Source organism: Chaetodon auriga, chromosome 23 (genome assembly GCF_051107435.1).
Source record: "Chaetodon auriga isolate fChaAug3 chromosome 23, fChaAug3.hap1, whole genome shotgun sequence".
Classification (NCBI taxonomy): Eukaryota; Metazoa; Chordata; class Actinopteri; order Chaetodontiformes; family Chaetodontidae; genus Chaetodon; species Chaetodon auriga.
Window position 1 is genome coordinate 3858378 of NC_135096.1, and position 22207 is coordinate 3880584.

At 40.3% G+C, this 22207-nt stretch overlaps 4 protein-coding genes across 4 annotated transcripts in view; 3 read left to right on the top strand and 1 right to left on the bottom strand.

The window, feature by feature from the left end:
- Window positions 1–22207, bottom strand: part of LOC143316313 (uncharacterized) — a 242668-nt gene that overhangs the window by 203731 nt on the left and 16730 nt on the right. The window lies entirely within an intron of this gene.
- On the top strand, window positions 5560–6477 carry LOC143316112 (trace amine-associated receptor 1-like). The gene has a single exon (XM_076723822.1). It carries the CDS (start codon window positions 5560–5562, stop codon window positions 6475–6477), a length of 918 nt encoding a protein of 305 aa, XP_076579937.1.
- Window positions 11756–13035, top strand: LOC143316282 (trace amine-associated receptor 4-like). Its single transcript, XM_076724162.1, has 2 exons — window positions 11756–11782; window positions 12439–13035. The coding sequence occupies exons 1-2, from the start codon at window positions 11756–11758 to the stop codon at window positions 13033–13035; spliced, it is 624 nt and encodes a 207-aa protein (XP_076580277.1).
- Window positions 18710–19726, top strand: LOC143316283 (trace amine-associated receptor 1-like). Its single transcript, XM_076724163.1, has one exon. The coding sequence runs from the start codon at window positions 18710–18712 to the stop codon at window positions 19724–19726; it is 1017 nt and encodes a 338-aa protein (XP_076580278.1).

The following is a 22207-nucleotide window of genomic DNA, read 5'->3' on the forward strand; positions in this document are numbered from 1 at the left end:
ACTGTTTGTCCATGATGTCACCCATAAGATTCTCAAGAGTCTTTGTGAAGCTCAGGCACTGGATGTCACTGTCTTTGCAATGCTTGACTCCTGGCGAGTCCAAAAATGGGTTGGAAGGTCAGTGGAGCTGAGGCAGGCATGGTTGCTGAAATACACACATCTAGCTCGAAGCTACCAAGGTAGCTAAGGCTAGGAAGCTAGGTCATAAGCTACTCTCTGTTGCTAGCCGTCTTACCCGGTGGCCTTCCAGTTGGTACGCAGTCTCCCAGCTTACATTACTTGCGGTAAATTAACCTGAAACTACTCAACAAAACTTGAAATGCTGATTAATTTGTTATTGAGTGTATACTACACAAAATTAAAAGTGCTTCAATATTTGTTTGATATAAAATGGTGGTAATTTGCAAGACTAGACATTTTTCCACTGTTACTTAACAAATGTCTTACAAACAATTTGAAGCCATCAATCAAAGTGAATTTAAATTTTTAACATAATTTTAGTTATGAGTCATTTAGTTGGATGTCACTTATGCTTTTAATAAGTTAGCATTAATAAGCTAAGTTACAATGTGATGGTATCTAATGTATTTATAATTTTTATTATTATTATTATTATTAAATATACCAAACAAGAAATTAGAAAATCTGCTTCAGCATCCACTGAGGCGCATAGTGAGCAGAGGTCGGCAACTTTCTGCAGAGTCAATCGCTGCTGAAATCCAAACTTCATGTGGCCCTCAGATTAGCTCAAGAACAGTGCGTAGAGAGCTTCATGGAATGGCTTTCCATGGCAGAGCAGTTGCATCCAAGCCATACATCACCAGGTGCAATGCAAAGCGTCGGATGGAGTGGTGTAAAGCAGGCCGCCACTGGACTCTAGAGCAATGGAGAAGCGTTCTCTGGAGTGACAAATTGCGTCTCGGCAACTGGCAATCTGATGGATGAGTCTGGGTTTGGCGTTTGCCAGGAGAACGGTACTTGTCTGACTGCATTTTGCCAAGTGTCAAGTTTGCTGGAGGGGGTATTATGGTGTGGGGTCGTTTTTCAGGTGCTGGGCTTGGCCCCTCATTTCCAGTGTAAGGAACTCTGAATGCTTCAGGATACCAAGAGATTTTGGACAAGTCCATGGTCCCAACTTTGTGAGAACAGTTTGGGGATGGCCCCTTCCTGTTCCAACATGACTGTGCACCAGTACACAAAGCAAGGTCCATAAAGACATGGATGAGAGAGTTTGGTGTGGATGAACTTGACTGGCCTGCACAGAGTCCTGACCTCAACCCGATAGAACACCTTTGGGATGAATTACAGCAGAGACTGAGAGCCATGCCTTCTCGTTTAACATAAGTGTGTGACTTCACAAATGTGCTTCTGGTAGAATTGGAAGCTGTTATAGCCGCAAAGGGTGGACCGATGTCATATTAAACCCTATGGATTAACAATGGGATGTCACTTAAGTTCATACGGGAATCAAGGCAGGTGAGCCAGTACTTTTGGCAATATAGTGTATGTTTACAGACTGTCATCTAAATTTTGAGGTATTGCTACCTTTTTCCGTATTGTCAACATAAAAACAACTGGTCCAGCCATTTTGAGTTAACTTCATATTTTTTATGATGTGACTCTGGAGCTGGGGAAGCAACCTCAGGGTGCTGCATGTCACTGTCTGTTGCTTTGACTGTGATGGACTGTAGAGGAAAGGTCTTCCGCCCTTCTTTTCCCACTCCCCACAAGGAAGAGCCCGAAGTCACAATGATGAAGGAGGACCTGCACCAGCTTGACCTCTGGCACCTTGGCATGAAGATAATGTTTTCTTAAGAAGCAAGGAAATTTGTCAACAGCGTTATGGCTACATTTGTTCATATCTTAAATGGTGCCACAATTAAGCATCCTCACAATAGACATGACGAACAGTAACCTATGCTGATTCTACTGGACACACCGTGCCGACCCATTCTGGAGTTCACTGATGGTGCCTCGATCCTTCTTCACTTACAAGGGGCCGGGCAGGGGTGCCCTGTAGTTTGCTATATAGAACATTGCCAACGCTAACATCAACAACAACAATTTCCCCTTGGTGATCAATAAAGTATTTCTGATTCTGATTCTGATTCTGATAGCTAAGATAACCTGTTCTGATGATGTCAATGTTCTTAATGTTTTTTCTGTTCTTGTCTTTCTCTGATTGTTGTGTCAGTGTATTGACTTTTTATCTCAACAAACTAACTAACAAAAAGAAATAAATTAAACAATAGACATGATAGTCCAGAGCAATTTTTGGAAGATGGAGTTTATTCAGCACCAAGGAGAAATTATATGGGCAGTTTACTGCTTCCAGTTGGCAGTGTCACTGCTTTTGAATTTGGACTTCAGGAGTCATTTTCTTAGGCCTGAACATAGCATGACTAAATAAAGAGATTGAACATAGGACAAATATTTCACACAATGTCTTACTGGGCTGAATCATGTCTTGTGTGACTGGGCTGGGGCAAAAAGAGTGTCTGGGTCACAGGGTCAACGGGTTCATGGCAATGGCTCTCATCTCATCCTGAGGGGGATGTCAGTGCCCAGGTTTGTGATTGATAAACCAATATATCTTGAGTTGCAATGGTAATGAATCTGTCAGACTTGTTTGTTCCTGATGGCCTCTGTTCCCCTGCGATGATGGCCCTCAACACAAAAACACACTGGTTTCAACATAAGCCCAATAATGCACAGCACCACTGTCACACGGAACATGTCACTGACATGTTGTAGCACAATTTCCTTTTAGTCAGGTGGTTTTCTGCCTTGACTGCAGTTACGTGTTAAATTGTCAAAATGAGTACAATTTTAGCTAAGACAGATTAGAATTCTGGCACATCTTCATCTACTTCCAAGGTGCATAGACAACCGAAAAAGTCTCAAGAGGTCAAAACTCCAACAACAGCTCTTTGTTTTGCTTTTTTTAAAGAGTGAGCTAATGGTACCACTCCAAGAATCACTACCTTAACATGGCAACGGATTTCTGCATCCCTGTGATGCTGGGACCTGTGTTGTCGGGAGCAATAGTTCTTGGCAGGGTCTCCCAAGATAAATTAGTCCCAGAGGTGGGTGACTGACTAACAGTGATTCACAGATCTCACATGAATTGACCGAGCACAAACAGCAGCATCTCGGGCAGGACAGGGAAAGAGAAGCCAGATCTGGAAGGGAAACTCACCAGGGAGCTTCTAGTGGCTGGACCTTGACCCATGAGGGCTGGTTGAGCAATGCCTGAACAAACAACATGGCAAAAGCAAGGACATAGACATGCTGACCCTTTGTATCGCAGACTGGTTTTAGATTGAACATAAAAACAGGGATTGAAAATGAACGTAAAATAAGATGGAGAACAAACCCCACTTGATTATAATAGTAAAAATAAGGATAGAAAGAGAAGCGTCAAAGGTCTTTACTCTCTTCCTATCCCTTTACTACTGTGGCAGCCAGCAATTTGAGAGTTAGTAGGCAATCAACCCTTATCTCATGATTCTCCCATATTTTACTCTTCTCTCCCATTGTCCTCCTGTTTAAATGTAATTTTCCTGTGAATCTCAGCCTCGCTGGTCTACTTCCTTGATGTCCTCACTACAGGTTTGCAGTGCTTTAGTTTCTGCCTGTACACAGGAATCAGGTGGACCATGAAGTGGTCAGAGTGGCCCAGTGCAGCACGGAGGACGGTGTGATAAGCATCCCTTACTGTGGTGTAACAGTGATCCAGAATATTCTCCTCTCTGGTCGGGCATTTAATAAACTGTCTGTATTTAGGGAGCTCATGGAATGAGGTTACCTTTGTTAAAGTCACCAAGGACAATAACTAAAGAGCGGATCCGCTCCACACACAGTATCTGGTCGGCGAGCACGCGCTCGGGTAAATGAGGGGAAAACTGAGCAACAGGCAACAGGTAGAGCATAGAGCGCTAAAGAAAAGAGAAGCGAGAATCTACAGTACACAGGCAGGAAGTGAACCGCTCTCCAGAGCAGTTAAAAGGAGCTTTCCTGCTCCTCTCTGACAGTCACAAATGTCCATATCCCGAATCAGATAGATCAGGTGAATTATAAGCTCATGTATGATTTCGTAGCAAACTAGCAGCAAATTGTCTTAACCAACTGCTTCACATGCAAAGCAATGGGCATATGTTCACAGCTACGTGAAAGAAACAACACACTTCATTTTTTTTATTTCACACTACAACATTTAGTCACAGTATGGAGTCCCTTGTAGATTACAAAAGTTCGAACCCGAAGGCAGACTGGTCATCAGCCACAAGTTATGGACATCAATGTGCTCATACAGCATTAATGTTAACTTGACTCTTCTTCTGCCTCCTCCTAATTAGATTGTCTGCTAGATTTGGATATTCCAATTAAAGTAAAGAAAAACAAAGGTTAATATATTTCATTCTCATATTAAATTGCGCGCGCGCACACACACACACACACACACACACACACACACATATAAATAGATATTACAGTGTTTGTACTCGTTCACAGTAGAAAAAATATACAACTCTTGTCTACTGTCATCTGTACTTCTTTCAAATCCTCCCCTGAACAAAATACATTTGTCTCATCAGAAAAAATAACAATTTCTAACTTATTAGACACTGTACAAATGTCATTTAAATACAGTAAAAATAATTTAGGTCCCAATACTGAATCTTGTGGAACACCACAGGTTGCTCTTCTGGGGTGTGATGTAGTCATTAATTTCAATATATTGAAACCTGTTACTTAAATAACTTCCATCATAAGAATACTGTTGCTCATAATAAATGCACATGTGAACTCAGTAAAAATTGTGCCATATTGCACACATATTGTTTTGTGATATTGTAATGGGAAAACAGCATCAACACAGTGGTACATTAAACAGTTAAGTTAATCAGCCATGAGAACATTTTATACATATTTGCACATTTTAAACTTATATTCATATGCTTTTTAGCAGAAAGTACTGTAATTGTACAGATTTGCAAAGGTGACTTTTTTTAATCAAGGAGATTTTCATTCTACTTCATGGACCTGAATAAAGTGGATTGTCTGTAAAATTTAAAATGTATTTGATTTAAAATAATTGAAAGTTAACAATAACTAATAATAAGAGTAATTTGAAAGAGATTAAAATTGCAAAATGGTGTGGGAGATTAAACACGAACATTCATAAGGAGTTGTATGACTCATCATATTGTCTGACGTTAAATGCCACTCCCTTGACCATAATATCCAAATGAGACCACAATAAAAACTTTGAATCCGAACATACTTCTCAGTAGCACGGAGACCGAGGGCTCCCATCAGGACAGATGCGCAAATCAAACAGGTATGCTATGAAACATACAGAGCACTAAAAGTAACTGAAAACCTCTCTCTGCAGAAATCTTGATTCTGTTAATTTACTTGATTTAAGGCACGACTGCAAATGTTACCTCACTGTTCATGGTCATTTATACATGGAAGCTAACTTTTCTTGTCCACAGATCTCAAGATGTTTTTGAGGACAAACATCTCTGTAATGAATCAGAAAGTGTGTTTGGCATGATAACATTGACCACCACCACATATTTATTATGTGTTTTCGTTGGCTCTTTATCAGTTCTGATCATGTTTGGAAATCTTCTTCTCATAATCTCTATCGCTTACTTCAAACAGCTTCACACTCCTACAAACTACCTCATCCTCTCTCTGGCTGTGGCTGACCTGCTTGTCGGGCTTTTCGTTTTGCCTTTTAGCGCATTACTATCTGTGAGCTCTTGTTGGTATCTTCAAGATGAACTCTGTAAAGTACGAAGCAGCTTTGACCTCTTTTTGTCTACATCATCTATTTTGAACTTGTGCTTCATTTCTGTTGACAGATATTATGCTGTGTGTCAGCCTCTGAGGTATAGAACTAAAATAAATGTCCATGTTATTGCGATCATGATCATGGTGAGCTGGACTGTCCCTGCACTAAGTGGAATTGTCATCATGATTTTGGGAGTGAACCAAGAACAATCTAACAAAACATGTGTTTTATTTCAAAATGCACGTTTTGCAATTATAGGAATTGGTTTGGGTTTTTATCTCCCAGCAATCATAATGTCCACCATCTACCTAAAGATTCTGATGGTGGCACAGAGACAGGCATACAGCATCCAGAAAACAACCTGTCACAGCACAAAGTCTGGAGCAACTGTCAGTAAGATGGAGAGAAAGGCCACCAAAACTCTGGCTATTGTTATGGGAGTCTTTCTCCTCTGTTGGACTCCTTTCTTTCTTTGTATGACCTTTAATCCTTTGCTTAATTATACAATACCAGTCCCTATGATTGCAGCATTTAAGTGGCTCGGATGGTCAAATTCAATGCTCAATCCATTGGTCTATGCTTTCTTTTACAGCTGGTTTCGATCAGCTTTCAGAATGATCATTTCAGGGAAAATATTTCAAGGTGATTTCTCTAATTCTAAGCTCCTTTGACTCATTATTTGAAGTGCTGTTATGTCAGTGATTTGTTCAACACACTGAAGATGAATCTCCTGTCCATTGCATGTCATATATTTATATAAACATTGTCACTGTACTGTGCATAAACCTGTACATCTGTATGTTGAACCAGTGCACTGATAACCCTTTGAACAGTGTGTAAACACAATGTGTATGTTTGTTAATAAATGTAGGATCCATATATCTCAATGAGTGGCTCTTTTGCTCTATTTTTTCAGTTATTACTGCTCTGTATTCTCTGCGTTGAATGCGAGAACACATTTTTGTCTGTGTGAATATTTATAGTCCTTTTCAAAGCCTTGATCTTTGCTTCCCTTGCTACAGCACACAAAGCTTTAAACAGTCCTGTCAGGAAATAATGAACGGTGAAATAATATGTCTCTTACAGCAGTTTTCAGTCAGGGCCTCCATTATTTGATCTAGCTTCAGATGTCAATGGATTTAAGGAAAAGATGAAAGTTTCATTATTCAAAGTGATATGAAATAAATAAGAGTAACCGCAAAGTACTGAATAAGACTTTTGCATGAACATCAATGTCTAAATCAGTACTTTCACCAGCAAGTTGTGCAAAACACCCTCTGAAGCACAGAGGGTGCTTTGATTAGTTATTGTTAAAATATATCATTAATTTTTCTTTTTAATGCAGGAGTGACATTTCATATTATATTCAGTCACTTACTTGGACTTATACTTCTATAATAATGCAGTGGAAAGGCCATCAAAATCTATTTGAATTTCAAAACATTTTATTTTTCAGCAGGAACTATTCTTGGGTTTGAGGTCATTCAGGAACCTCTGAAGTGGGGTCCAGGGGAAATCCTCCACTTTTTTTTTTCATTATTGTTATTATTATTATTATTATTATTATTATTATTATTATTATTATCATTATTATTTTGGAAACAAGCTCTATTTTGCTGTGTTCTTTCTGTACTCCATCACCTTATTTACAAGTACGTTCTTGTCATTGAAAAATTGAAATGTGTTAAAGCTGCAGTTGGTAAGATGGAGAAGAGAGCAGACTTGGCCTGAAAATTTGAACCAACACAAGTTCCACGTCACACCCGCTCCCTCTCCGCTGCACTCATGCCCTGTCTCCAAGCCCCTCCTCCCTGCGGCGTCTACCGTGACAACCAGCAACGTTAGCCTTAGCTAAGCAAGCTAACTCTGCTCAGCAGCTACATCACAGTCGCTAACGTACCGTACGCGCTGCGGAGTGTTACAATCACCATATTAGCTTTATGGTTATTTGTTGTCTTAGCCGTATATGCTGTTGTTGGCAGCGGCGGTATGAGCAGTTTCTCCTTTGCGGATGGCTCTTGCTCCGCCATAGCTTTCACTAGGCTCCCTTACGCCGCTCACAGAGCTGTTTGACTAAGCGGCAGCTGGCAACATGAGTGGAGCGAGGGGGCGGTTCGTAGCGTGCGTGAGTAGTGATTGACAGATGTCAGACACTCCCTCAGATGCTCCTCTGGCTCTGATTGGTTGTTTTGTGTCGAGCGCGGTGGCCTGCAAATCGCAGTAGGTGCAGTAGGTGGGACCAATGGAGCTGTTTTTTTTGTTTTGTTTTTTTTTTGTCCCACAGATTACATGTTTCATGTACTGCTGTCTGGGCATAGGGACACTTTTAGCAAATATGACAAAAAATTACTTTTATATAAGTCACCTAATAAAGTTTTTTATTGGTAACTATTATTATTGTTGAGTAGAAAAAGAATACGTCACAACTACTGTCATTCAATATTCATAGACTAGAGCTGGAAAAAGTGTTGGATTTATGTTTCTACATCATGTCACCCATAAGTGTCTGAAGAGCCATATCGAAGCTCAATGACAGTGGCTCCAGCCGTCACCATCTTGGCAGTGCCTGACTCCTCTTAACTCCTGGCAATCCAAATTTGACCAAAGAGGTGGAGAGTGGGTGGAGCTGAGGCAGGCCAAATGAGGCCTGGTTGCTGAAACACACCCATCTAGCTCGGAGCTACCAAGCTAGCTAAAGACAAAGACATTTTCAGTGTCTTTTGGAACTGTGAAGACTGTTTTAAGCTTGATGGGGTACATCCAAACATCACTGGTCTCTTGTGAACAAGGGAACAGTTGTCTCCAGTCTTGGTGGTTTCCTTGTCTGTACAGCTGCTTACCTGCCTGACTCTGTGTTTTTCGCCTGCTTCAGGTTCTGATCTCCACCTTGGTCTGGAGTGTACTTGGTGTGAAATCATTGTGAGTGCAAAGTCTGAACTCCTCTCCTGCCTGCCCATTCTCACCTCAAGTTACTGTTGGATCATCTGGTTCTTCTGTTGTGCATTTCAGTGTCATTGTTTATTGAATTAAATACATTGCTCATCGTAAACCTCCCTGTCTTCATGGGTCTGCATGCAGCCTTTTGAGTCCCAGCTTGAAAAACATCACAGCTTGTCCTCCAAATTATCATTTTTTATCAATATGAGAAAATATGAAAGGAGGAAGGACTGCAGACTTTTTTCCTAAAACACTTTGTGTGTAATAACACTGACCTGGGTGAATTTAAATCATTTGAATATCTGGCTCTTTAGCTCAAAGCAGAATTATTGGACGGTTTACAGTTTAATAGATATTTGCAGATTGTGCCATTGGTGAATCCAGACCAGGTAGAGAATCCACAGTGACTGAGTCCAGTTTCATCAGTGAGAGAAGACTGACAGGGTGCAGACGAGAGTGGGGCACCTGAGCACAGACACACAAGATGGGAGGTCAGAAAGGCAGGTAGCAGACAAGGCAAAGCTGACAAAAGGTATTGAGTGATTTTCTTGGTCATTAGCACGCAGGAAGACAGACGATTGCTGGCTGAAAGCCTGGTGCTTTAATACTCTGTAGGCAGGTGAGTCTTGTTTGTTTCATTGAGCACAGCTGTGCTCAAGAGGAGAAGAGGCTTGGCCCAATCTGTCGGCCATGCCCCGCAGTGACACAGATTCAGACCTGACAAACAGGGGACAGAGAGACAGACAGACAGGAGACAAAGGAGAGGCATAACACAGGAGCTCAATGGGGGAAAAGAGGACAGAAGTCAGATCTCCACATGTTGTGTCACCCACCAAAATATTAATTGGTGTTTATGCAGGATGTCTCAGTTGATCAGACTTGGTGTCACTAGATATTGTTATGCCCGGCCTAGGGGTGCACAGACACAACCCGAAGAGCCCCCATCTTCCCCAGGTCCCAAGTAGCCACAGATCCAGAGCACCAGTTTATCACTAAATCACGATATTTATTTACAAAAGAAATTTAATGAACAAAAGGTTCAAGACAATAATTGGCTTCAGGGTGGACAAAGGCCAAAACAACAAACAAAATGATCCTAACTGGGGAGGATATATCTTATCTAACAAAAGCAAAGGAAACAAAAGACACAGGACTTACCTCCCTAACTAAGCAAAACAGAAGATAAAAGTTGGGTTTAACAAAACCGGCAGTCCACCCCTACTAAAGAAGATCACAAAATTTACTTGAGCAAAGCAATGTGTGGCTGGTTGGGAGAAGAGGGAGATGTGGAATGCCTGCTGCTGTCCGGCCGCCGGCCGCCATCTTGGACCCTTTTATAGCCGGTACCTCCAGAAACAGCCAATCTGCCAGCCAGGATTGACAACCAGTGACCAATCACCTCTCCGCACTGACACACTGCAATCTGCATACAGAAAACTACATAGACACAGACAGGGACACGGAGAGCACACAAAAAATAACAAAATATACGACTGCAGTAGTAACAATATGATGGATTAATCCTGAATGGAGATCTGAATATTCATATCAACAAAGCAAATCACTGAAAGATATGGATCATGTGAATGTACTGGACAATTTTGATCTCACCCAACAAATAAATGAAGCCCCTTATCAGCATGGTAACTTTCTGGACTCAGAAATGACAACAGGGTTAAACACTGACAATGTTTCAGTATTAGAATGACCTATTTCTGACCATCACTGTGTTTTCTGTTGCCAGCCTAATCTCAACAAAGAGTAAAGGGGATTTTTTGGTTCAAGAGATTCCTTGACGGAAAGACTGAAGTTCTGCAATATTACGAAATCATCCGAGTCACACAGCTATGGCTGTTCTTTAAATGACATGGTTGAACACTTCAACAATACCATGCCATCTGCCTTAAATACTGTTGCTCCACTGAAGGTGAAGGGAATCTGTTGGACAGCTGAAACAAAAGTGGGCTCACAGTTCACTGATATTCACTATTAAACCATGACTGTAACAAAGCAATACATTTGGCAAGAAAGGATTACTTTTATGAGATTATTACAGGAAATGCTGGAACAATAGTGGAGAATATTATTCCCCTCTATTGAGCAGCTACTCAGCACCGCCCCCACCTGTCCACAGTTCTCTGCATCATATTGTAAAGAGCTTGCATCATTCTTAAAAAACAAAATAACCTCAATTAGAGCCAGTATTGCTTCTGATGTGAACACAGATGACCTCAACAAACCCTGTTAAACAAATGTAACATTAGGAAAATTCACCTGCATTACATTGACTGAGCTCTGGAAGACTGTCACTGATTCGATCTCATCCACTTCATGTCCCTACAGCACTTTCATATAGTATAAATACATCTGTACAAAGAGGCATCTTCCCCAATGTGTTTAAAACAGCTGTGTAAAACTATTACTAAAGAAACCCAACCTCGATGGTCATGCACTTACCAAGTACAAGCCGATATAAAACCTTCCATTCATCAGTAAGATACTGGAAAGAGTTTCAGTGCAAATTCACTTGTTTTGTAAAATAACATCCTGGAGATTTTTCAGTCTTCAGAATATACCCCTCAGAATAAACCTCAGACTGAACACTGATGAAAATAAGGTCTCAGTTCTTGTCCTCTTAGACCGAAGAGCAGCATTTGATACGATTGACCATTATATCTTACTCAATTGTCTTGAACAGTTGGTTGGGCTTTTTGACTGTGTTAAACTGGTTTCAATTACACATCAAAGGGAGAAAGTCTCGTCAGTCTTGGAGATGACATCTGTTTTGGGGTTGCACAAGGCAGCTGCCTTGCTCCATTACTATTCTCATTATAGATGCCACCACATGGCCACATCATTAGAGAGCACAATGTATGTTTCCGTAGTTGCAGATGACACACAACTGTACATCTCTGCCAAACCAAATAACAATGCAGCTGTTTAAAAATCTGGGGAAATTAACTCCATGGATTAAATCTGAGGTTACAAGTCTTGGTGCTCTGCTAGACTTAGATGAGATTCAAGTCCCACATCAACAGGGTAACAAAAACTTCAGTTTTGCACCTTATAAACATAACTAAAGTAGGACCATTTCTAAATTAAAAAAGATGCCAAAAAACTAATTCATTCCTTTATCTCAAGCCAACTCAATTACTCTAACAAACTGATTGAGTCATGAAAAAAGCCACTGAAAGACTCCTGGCAACATCACAAAATCTTGGATCCAGCTATTGGACAGTTGTACCTAAATTCCATCAGCGTGTCCAATACCCACCAGGGGAAGCAATACCCTGGACCATGTTTACAAGGTAGAAGGTTCATTTATTTATCATCCTACAACACAGGGCTGTACAGTGAAATACAAGGTGAAGCTACAGTAATTAATTTGAAAGAGGGCAACTTAAAATTGTGTACTTGTATGAAAGATTAAACACATGCACCATGAGTTGTATGATAACTCATCATACTGACCGACATAAAATGCCACTCCCTTGAACAAAATATGCAAATGAGCCCACGATAATGAATGTAATCCATGTGTGCTCAGCGGCACAGAGACCAAAGACTGTTAGTACTACAGATGCACAAGACAGGATCAATAGACGTGGTATTAAACATACAGCGTACTAAGATTAACTTCAGATTTCTCTTGACTGCAAACTGGACACCATTGAGTTATATTTTCTTGATTTAAGACATGTTTTTACAAATATTACGTGAGCGTTAATGACCATCTAAACATGGAACCTAAATTCTTTGTTAACAGGTCTGATGATGTTGTTGAGGACAAACATCTCTGTAATGAATCAGCAAAAGCGTCTGACTTAACAGCTGTCACCTCTTCACATTTATCGTGTATTTTCATTGGCTTCTTATCTGTTCTTACAAAGTGTGTAAACCTTCTTGTGATAACCTCCATTGTTTACTTCAAACAGCTCCACACTCCGACAAACTACCTCATCCTCTCTTTGGCTGTGGCTGACCTGCTTGTTGGCATTTTTGTGTTGCCTTTTAGTGCAATTCTGGCTGTAAGCTCATGTTGGTATCTTCAAGATTTACTCTGTAAGATCCGAGGTTGCTTTGACTTCTTTCTGTGTGCATCATCTGTTTTGAACTTGTGTTTCATTTCTGTTGACAGATATTATGCTGTGTGTCAGCCTCTGAGGTATACAACAAAAATAAATGTCCATGTTATTGCGATCATGATCCTGGTGACCTGGACTTTTTCGGCTCTACTTGGAATTGTCGTCACAACTCGGGGAGTGAACCGTGGACAATCTAACAGGAAATGAATTTTATTTTCTCATTTGTTGGACTCCTTTCTTTCTTTGTATAACCTTTAACCCTTTGAGTAATTATACAATACCAGTCCCTATGATTGCAGCATTTAAGTGGCTCGGATGGTCAAATTCAATGCTCAATCCATTGGTCTATGCTTTCTTTTACAGCTGGTTTCGATCAGCTTTCAGAATGATCATTTCAGGGAAAATATTTCAAGGTGATTTCTCTAATTCTAAGCTCTTTTGACTCATTATTTGAAGTGCTGTTATGTCAGTGATTTGTTCGACACTGAAGATGAATCTCATGTCCACTGCATGTCATATATTTACAAACACATTTTCACCATACTGTGCATAAATATGTACATCTGTATGTTCAACCCAATGCAGTGATAACGCTTTGAACAGTGTGTCAACTCATTGTGTATGTCTGTTAATAAACGTAGGATCCATATATCTGATTTTGTGTCTTATTTACTCTATACATTTGGTCATTACTGTTCTGTATTCTGTGTGTTGAATGTGGGAACACATCTCTGAAGTTTTGTCTGTGTGAATATTTATAGTCCTTTTCAAAGTCTTGATCTTTGCTTCCCTTGCTACAGCACACAAAGCTTTAAACAGTCCTGTAAGGAAATAATGAACAGTGAAATGATCTGTCTCTTACAGCAGTTTTCACTCAGGGCCTCCAATATTTGATCTGGCTGCAGATGTCAATGGATTTAAGAAAAAGATGAAAGTTTCATCATTCAAAGTAATATGAAATAAATAAGAGTAAATGCAAAGTACTAAATAAGACTCGTGCATGAACGTTAATATCTAAATCAGTACTTCCACCAGCAAGTTGTGCATTGTTCACAACACTATGAATGTTACACTGAGGAAGGATAACTTCTCTGTTTCACTGTACAAAACCAACTTCAGTAAAAAGTGTCTGTCTTGGTTCATCCTGAGCGCTTATTGTATTCATGATTAGAAAACATGTTTATTAACATTCACTTCAATATTCTTCATATATCTCATATCTTCATATATTGAAAATGTCCACTTTCATGGCCTTTCAAATTATCAGTCGTCAGCTGCCACTGACTTTTACATATCTGGCCTCTGGTGTGGTATAAACAACTAATCAAAGCACCCTCTGAAGCACATATTGCCTAAAATATCTTTAATCTTTCTTTTTAAAGTAGGAAAAACACATTTGTGTGCACTCTATCACTGTTAATCACTGAAAATTTAAATGTGTACCTCATAAACTGTTGTTTACTTTCCAAATGAATTCTGAATTGTGAAGTTAGAAGAATTAGCTGCTGTTAGTAATTAGCTACCAAGGTAGCTAAGGCTAGGAAGCTAGGTCATAAGCTACTCTCTGTTGCTAGCCGTCTTACCCGGTGGCCTTCCAGTTGGTACGCAGTCTCCCAGCTTACGTTACTTGAGGTAAATTAACCTGAAACTACTCAACAAAACTTGAAATGCTGATTAATTTGTTATTGAGTGTATACTACACAAAATTAAAAGTGCTTCAATATTTGTTAGATATAAAATGGTGGTAATTTGCAAGACTAGAAATTTTTCCACTGTTACTTAATACATGTCTTACAAACAATTTGAAGCCATCAATTAAAGTGAATTTAAATTTTCACATAATTTTAGTTATGAGTCATTTAGTTGGATGTCACTTATGCTTTTAATAAGTTACCATTAATAAGCGAAGTTACAATGTGATGGTATCTCATGTATTTATAATTTTTATTATTATTATTATTATTATTAAATTATACCAAACAAGAAATTAGAAAATCTGCTTCAGCATCCACTGAGGCGCATAGTGCGCAGAGGTCGGCAACTTTCTGCAGAGTCAATCGCTGCTGAAATCCAATCTTCATGTGGCCCTCAGATTAGCTCAAGAACAGTGCATAGAGAGCTTCATGAAATGGCTTTCCATGGCAGAGCAGCTGCATCCAAGCCATACATCACCAGGTGCAATGCAAAGCGTCGGATGGAGTGGTGTAAAGCAGGCCGCCACTGGACTCTAGAGCAATAGAGAAGCGTTCTCTGGACTGATGAATTGCGCTTCACCATCTGGCAATCTGATGGATGAGTCTGGGTTTGGCGTTTGCCAGGAGAACGGTACTTGTCTGACTGCATTTTGCCAAGTGTAAAGTTTGCTGGAGGGGGTATTATGGTGTGGGGTTGTTTTTCAGGAGCTGGGCTTGGCCCCTCATTTCCAGTGTAAGGAACTCTGAATGCTTCAGGATACCAAGAGATTTTGGACAATTCCATGCTCCCAACTTTGTGGGAACAGTTTGGGGATGGCCCCTTCCTGTTCCAACATGACTGTGCACCAGTGCACAAAGGACGGTCCATAAAGACATGGATGAGAGAGTTTGGTGTGGAAGAACTTGACTGGCCTGCACAGAGTCCTGACCTCAACCCGACAGAACACCTTTGGGATGAACTACAGCAGAGACTGAGAGCCAGGCCTTCTCGTCCAACATAAGTGTGTGACTTCACAAATGCGCTTCTGGAAGAATGGTCAAAAATTCCCATAAACACACTCCTAAACCTTGTGGAAAGCCTTCCCAGAAGAGTTGAAGCTGTTATAGCTGCAAAGGGTAGACCGACGTCATATTAAACCCTATGGATTAAGAATGGGATGTCACTTAAGTTCATATGCGAGTCAAGGCAGGTGAGCCAGTACTTTTGGCAATATAGTGTATGTTTACAGACTGTCATCTAAATTTTGAGGTATTGCTACCTTTTTCCGTATTGTCAACATAAAAACAACTGGTCCAGCCATTTCGAGTTAACTTCATATTTTTCATGATGTGACTCTGGAGCTGGGGAAGCAACCTCAGGGTGCTGCATGTCACTGTCTGTTGCTTTGACTGTGATGGACTGTAGAGGAAAGGTCTTCCACCCTTCTTTTCCCACTCCCCACAAGGAAGAGCCCGAAGTCACAATGATGAAGGAGGACCTGCATCAGCTTGACCTCTGGCACCTTGGCAGGAAGATAATGTTTTCTTAAGATTGATAAAGCAAGGAAATTTGTCAACAGTGTTATGGCTACATTTGTTCATATCTTAAATGGTGCCACAATTAAGCATCCTCACAATAGACATGACGAACAGTAACCTATGTTGATTCTACTGGACACACTGTGCCGACCCATTCTGGAGTTCACTGATGGTGCCTCGATCCTTCTTCACTTACAAGGGACCGGGCAGGGGTGCCCTGTAGTTTGCTATATAGAACATTGCCAACGCTAACATCAACAACAACAATTTCCCCTTGGTGATCAATAAAGTATTTCTGATTCTGATTCTGATAGCTAAGATAACCTCTTCTGATGATGTCAATGTTCTGAATGTTTTTTCTGTTCTTGTCTTTCTCTGATTGTTTTGTCAGTGTATTGACTTTTTATCTCAACACACTAACTAACAAAAAGAAATAAATTAAACAATAGACATGATAGTCCTGAGCAATTTTTGGAAGATGGAGTTTATTCAGCACCAAGGAGAAATTGTATGGGCAGTTTACTGCTTCCAGTTGGCAGTGTCACTGCTTTTGAATTTGGACTTCAGGAGTCATTTTCTTAGGCCTGAACATAGCATGACTAAATAAAGAGATTGAACATAGGATAAATATTTCACACAATGTCTTACTGGGCTGAATCATGTCTTGTGTGACAGGGCTGGGGCAAAAAGAGTGTCTGGGTCACAGGGTCAACGGGTTCATGGCAATGGCTCTCATCTCATCCTGAGGGGAATGTCAGTGCCCAGGTTTGTGATTGATAAACCAATATATCTTGAGTTGCAATGGTAATGAATCTGTCAGACTTGTTTGTTCCTGATGGCCTCTGTTCCCCTGCGATGATGGCCCTCAACACAAAAACACACTGGTTTCAACATAAGCCCAATAATGCACAGCACCACTGTCACACGGAACATGTCACTGACATGTAGCATAATTTCCTTTTAGTCAGGTGATTTTCTGCCTTGACTGCAGTTACGTGTTAAATTGTCAAAATGAGTACAATTTTAGCTAAGACAGATTAGAATTCTGGCACATCTTCATCTACTTCCAAGGTGCATAGACAACCGAAAAAGTCTCAAGAGGTCAAAACTCCAACAACAGCTCTTTGTTTTGCTTTTTTTAAAGAGTGAGCTAATGGTACCACTCCAAGAATCACTACCTTAACATGGCAGAGGATTCTGCATCCCTGTGATGCTGGGACCTGTGTTGTCGGGAGCAATAGTTCTTGGAAGGGTCTCCCAAGATAAATTAGTCCCAGAGGTGGGTGACTGACTAACAGTGATTCACAGATCTCACATGAATTGGCCGAGCACAAACAGCAGAATCTCGGGCAGGACAGGGAAAGAGAAGCCAGATCTGGAAGGGAAACTCACCAGGGAGCTTCTAGTGGCTGGACCTTGACCCATGAGGGCTGGTTGAGCAATGCCTGAACAAACAACATGGCAAAAGCAAGGACGTAGGCATGCTGAGCCTTTGTATCGCAGACTGGTTTTGGATTGAACATAAAAACAGGGATTGAAAATGAACGTAAAATAAGATGGAGAACAAACCCCACTTGATTATAATAGTAAAAATAAGGATGGAAAGAGAAGCATCAAAGGTCTTTACACTCTTCCTATCCCTTTACTACTGTGGCAGCCAGCAATTTGAGAGTTAGTAGGCAATCAACCCTTATCTCATGATTCTCCCATATTTTACTCTTCTCTCCCATTGTCCTCCTGTTTAAATGTTATTTTCCTGTGAATCTCAGCCTCACTGGTCCACTTCCTTGATGTCCTCACTACAGGTTTGCAGTGCTTTAGTTTCTGCCTGTACACAGGAATCAGGTGGACCATGAAGTGGCCAGAGTGGCCCAGTGCAGCACGGAGGACGGTGTGATAAGCATCCCTTACTGTGGTGTAACAGTGATCCAGAATATTCTCCTCTCTGGTCGGGCATTTAATAAACTGTCTGTATTTAGGGAGTTCATGGAATGAGGTTACCTTTGTTAAAGTCACCAAGGACAATAACTAAAGAGCGGTCTGCTCCACACACAGTATCTGGTCGGCAAGCACGCGCTCGGGTAAATGAGGGGAAAACTGAGCAACAGGCAACAGGTAGAGCATAGAGCGCTAAAGAAAAGAGAAGCGAGAATCTACAGTACACAGGCAGGAAGTAAACCGCTTTCCAGAGCAGTTAAAAGGAGCTTTCCTGCTCCTCTCTCTCTCTGACAGTCACAAATGTCCACATCCCGAATCAGATAGATCAGGTGAATTATAAGCTCATGTATGATTTCGTAGCAAACTAGCAGTAAATTGTCTTAACCAACTGCTTCACATGCAAAGCAATGGGTATATGTTCACAGCTACGTGAAAGAAACACACTTCATTTTTTTTATTTCACACTACAACATTTAGTCACAGTATGGAGCCTCTTGTAGATTACAGAAGTCCAAACCCGAAGGTGGACTGGTCATCAGCCACAAGTTATGGACATCAGTGCGCTCATACAGTATTAATGTTAACTTGACTCTTCTTCTGCCTCCTCCTAATTAGATTGTCTGCTAGGTTAGGATATTCCAATTAAAGTAAAGAAAAACAAAGGTTAACATATTTCATTCTCATATTAAATTGCGCGCGCGCACACACACACACACACACATACACTGTTCATGGTCATTTATACATGGAACCTAACTTTTTTTGTCCACAGATCTCAAGATGTTTTTGAGGACAAACATCTCTGTAACAAATCAGAAAATGTATTTGGCGTGACAACAGTGACCACCACCACATATTTATTATGTGTTTTCGTTGGCTCTTTATCAGTTCTGATCATGTTTGGAAATCTTCTTCTCATAATCTCTATCGCTTACTTCAAACAGCTTCACACTCCTACAAACTACCTCATCCTCTCTCTGGCTGTGGCTGACCTGCTTGTCGGGCTTTTCGTTTTGCCTTTTAGTGCATTACTATCTGTGAGCTCTTGTTGGTATCTTCAAGATGAACTCTGTAAAGTACGAAGCAGCTTTGACCTCTTTTTGTCTACAGCTTCTATTTTGAACTTGTGCTTCATTTCTGTTGACAGATATTATGCTGTGTGTCAGCCTCTGAGGTATAGAACTAAAATAAATGTCCATGTTACTGTGATCATGATCCTGGTGAGCTGGACTGTCCCTGCGCTAAATGGAATTAGCATCATGATTTTGGGAGTGAACCAAGAACAATCTAACAAAACATGTGTTTTATTTCAAAATATACGTTTTGCAATTAGAGGAATTGGTTTGGGTTTTTATCTCCCAGCAATCATAATGTCCACCATCTACCTAAAGATTCTGATGGTGGCACAGAGACAGGCATACAGCATCCAGAAAACAACCTGTCACAGCACAAAGTCTGGAGCAACTGTCAGTAAGATGGAGAGAAAGGCCACCAAATCTCTGGCTATTGTTATGGGAGTCTTTCTCCTCTGTTGGACTCCTTTCTTTCTTTGTATGACCTTTAATCCTTTGCTTAATTATACAATACCAGTCCCTATGATTGCAGCATTTAAGTGGCTCGGATGGTCAAATTCAATGCTCAATCCATTGGTCTATGCTTTCTTTTACAGCTGGTTTCGATCAGCTTTCAGAATGATCATTTCGGGGAAAATATTTCAAGGTGATTTCTCTAATTCTAAGCTCCTTTGACTCATTATTTATTATTTATTCATTATTTGAAATGCTGTTATGTCAGTGATTTCACACTGAAGATGAATCTCCTGTCCATTGCATGTCATATATTTATATAAACATTGTCACTGTACTGTGCATAAACCTGCACATCTGTATGTTGAACCAGTGCACTGATAACCCTTTGAAGAGTGTGTAAACACAATGTGTATGTATGTTAATAAATGTAGGATCCATATATCTGATTTTGTGTCTTATTTACTCCATAAATTCAGTCATTACTGTTCTGTATTCTGTGTGTTGAATGTGGGAACACATCTCTGAATTTTTGTCTGTGTGAATATTTATAGTCCTTTTCAACATCTTGATCTTTGCTTCCCTTGCTACAGCACACAAAGCTTTAAACAGACCTGTAAGGAAATAATGAACGGTGAAATGATCTGTCTCTTACAGCAGTTTTCACTCAGGGCCTCCATTATTTGATCTGGCTGCAGATGTCAATGGATTTAAGAAAAAGATGAGATGTCATTCAAAGTGACATGAAATAAATAAGAGTAACTGCAAAGTACTGATTAATGTCTAAATCAGTACTTTCACCAGCAAGTTGTGCATTGTTCACAACACTATGCAGTGACACAGATTCAGACCTAACAGGGGACCGACAGACAGACAGGACACAAAATGAGAGGCATAACACAGGAGCTCCATGGGGGAAAAGAGGACAGAAGTCAGATCTCCATACGTTGTGTCAACCACCAAAATATTAATTGGTGTTATTGCAGGATGTCTCAGTTGATCAGACTTGGTGTCACTAGATATGATGGATTAATCCTGAATGGAGATCTGAATATTCATATCAACAAAGCAAATCACTGAAAGATATGGATCATGTGAATGTACTGGACAATTTTGATCTCACCCAACAAGTAAATGAAGCCACTTATCAGCATGGTAACTTTCTGGACTTTCTGAAATGACAACAGGGTTAAACACTGACAATGTTTCAGTATTAGAATGACCTATTTCTGACCATCACTGTGTTTTCTGTTGCCAGCCTAATCTCAATAAAGAGTAAAGGGGATTTTTTGGTCCAAGAGATTCCTTGACGGAAAGACTGAAGTTCTGCAATATTAGGAAATCATCTGAGTCACACAGCTATGGCTGTTCTTTAAATGACATGGTTAAACACTTCAACAATACCATGCCAAGTTCACTGATATTCGCTATTAAACCATGACTGTAACAAAACAATACATTTGGCAAGAAAGGATTACTTTTATAAGATTATTACAGGAAATGCTGGAACAATAGTGGAGAATATTATTCCCCTCTATTGAGCAGCTACTCAGCACCGCCCCCACCCGTCCACAGTTCTCTGCATCATATTGTAAAGAGCTTGCATCATTCTTAAAAAACAAAATAACCTCAATTAGAGCCAGTATTGCTGCTGATATGAACACAGATGACCTCAACAAACCCTGTTAAATAAATGTAATCATGGCAAAATTCACCTGCATTACATTGACTGAGCTCTGCAAGACTGTCACTGCTTCGATCTCATCCACTTCATGTCCCTACAGTACTTTTAAAGCAGGTGTCTAACAGTGTTTTAAGTTATGTCCTGAAGATTATAAATACATATGTACAAAGAGGCATCTTCCCCAATGTGTTTAAAACAGCAGTGTAAAACAATTACTAAAGAAACCCAACCTCGATGGTAATGCACTCAGTATAGTATAGGCCGATATCAAACCTTTCATTCATCAGTAAGATACTGGAAAGAGTTTCAGTCCAAATTTACTTGTTTTGTAAAACAACATCCTGGAGGTATTTCAGTCATCAGAATATACCCCTCAGAATAAACCTCAGACTGAACACTGATGAAAATGAGGTCTGAGTTCTTGTCGTCTTAGACCGAAGAGCAGCATTTGATATGATTGATCATGATATCTTGGCCACTGAGAGACTTCTGGCTACATCACAAAACCTTGGATCCAGCTATTGGACAGTGTTCAGCATCAGCACAACACCAGGCTCTGCCAAGTCTAGAGGAGGTGTACTCTGCATTCACATCAATGATGCTTGGTGCTCAAACGCAGTCAAAGTAATTGGACCATGTTGCCCAGATGTTGAGTTTTTGATGTTGAGATGTCGATCATATTATCTGCCCAGAGAATTCATCAGCGTTTTTGTTTCTGTTTGCATTCCTCTACATGCAAATTTAAAAAAAATGCACTACAGTACCTGTACTCTATGAGGTCATCAACAGTCACATGACAAAACAGCAAGATGGTTTTTATTGTGCCTATAATTAAAATGAACCTCAGAACTGTTGTACCTAAATTCCATCAGCGTGTCCAATACCCACCAGGGGAAGCAATACCCTGGACCATGTTTATTTATCATCCTACAACACAGGGCGGTACAGTGAAATACAAGGTGAAGATACAGTAATTAATTTAAGAGGCAACTTAAAATTGTGTATTTGTATGGGAGATT

What these genes read in the sequence shown, in the direction of transcription:
- LOC143316112 (XM_076723822.1), top strand. Translation starts at nt 5,560, where the DNA reads ATGATAACATTGACCACCACCACATATTTATTATGTGTTTTCGTTGGC.
- LOC143316282 (XM_076724162.1), top strand. Translation starts at nt 11,756, where the DNA reads ATGAGATTCAAGTCCCACATCAACAGG. An exon ending in TCAAGTCCCACATCAACAGG is followed by an intron (nt 11,783 to 12,438) that starts GTAACAAAAACT and finishes TCTTGATTTAAG; the next exon opens with ACATGTTTTTACAAATATTA.
- LOC143316283 (XM_076724163.1), top strand. Translation starts at nt 18,710, where the DNA reads ATGGTCATTTATACATGGAACCTAACTTTTTTTGTCCACAGATCTCAA.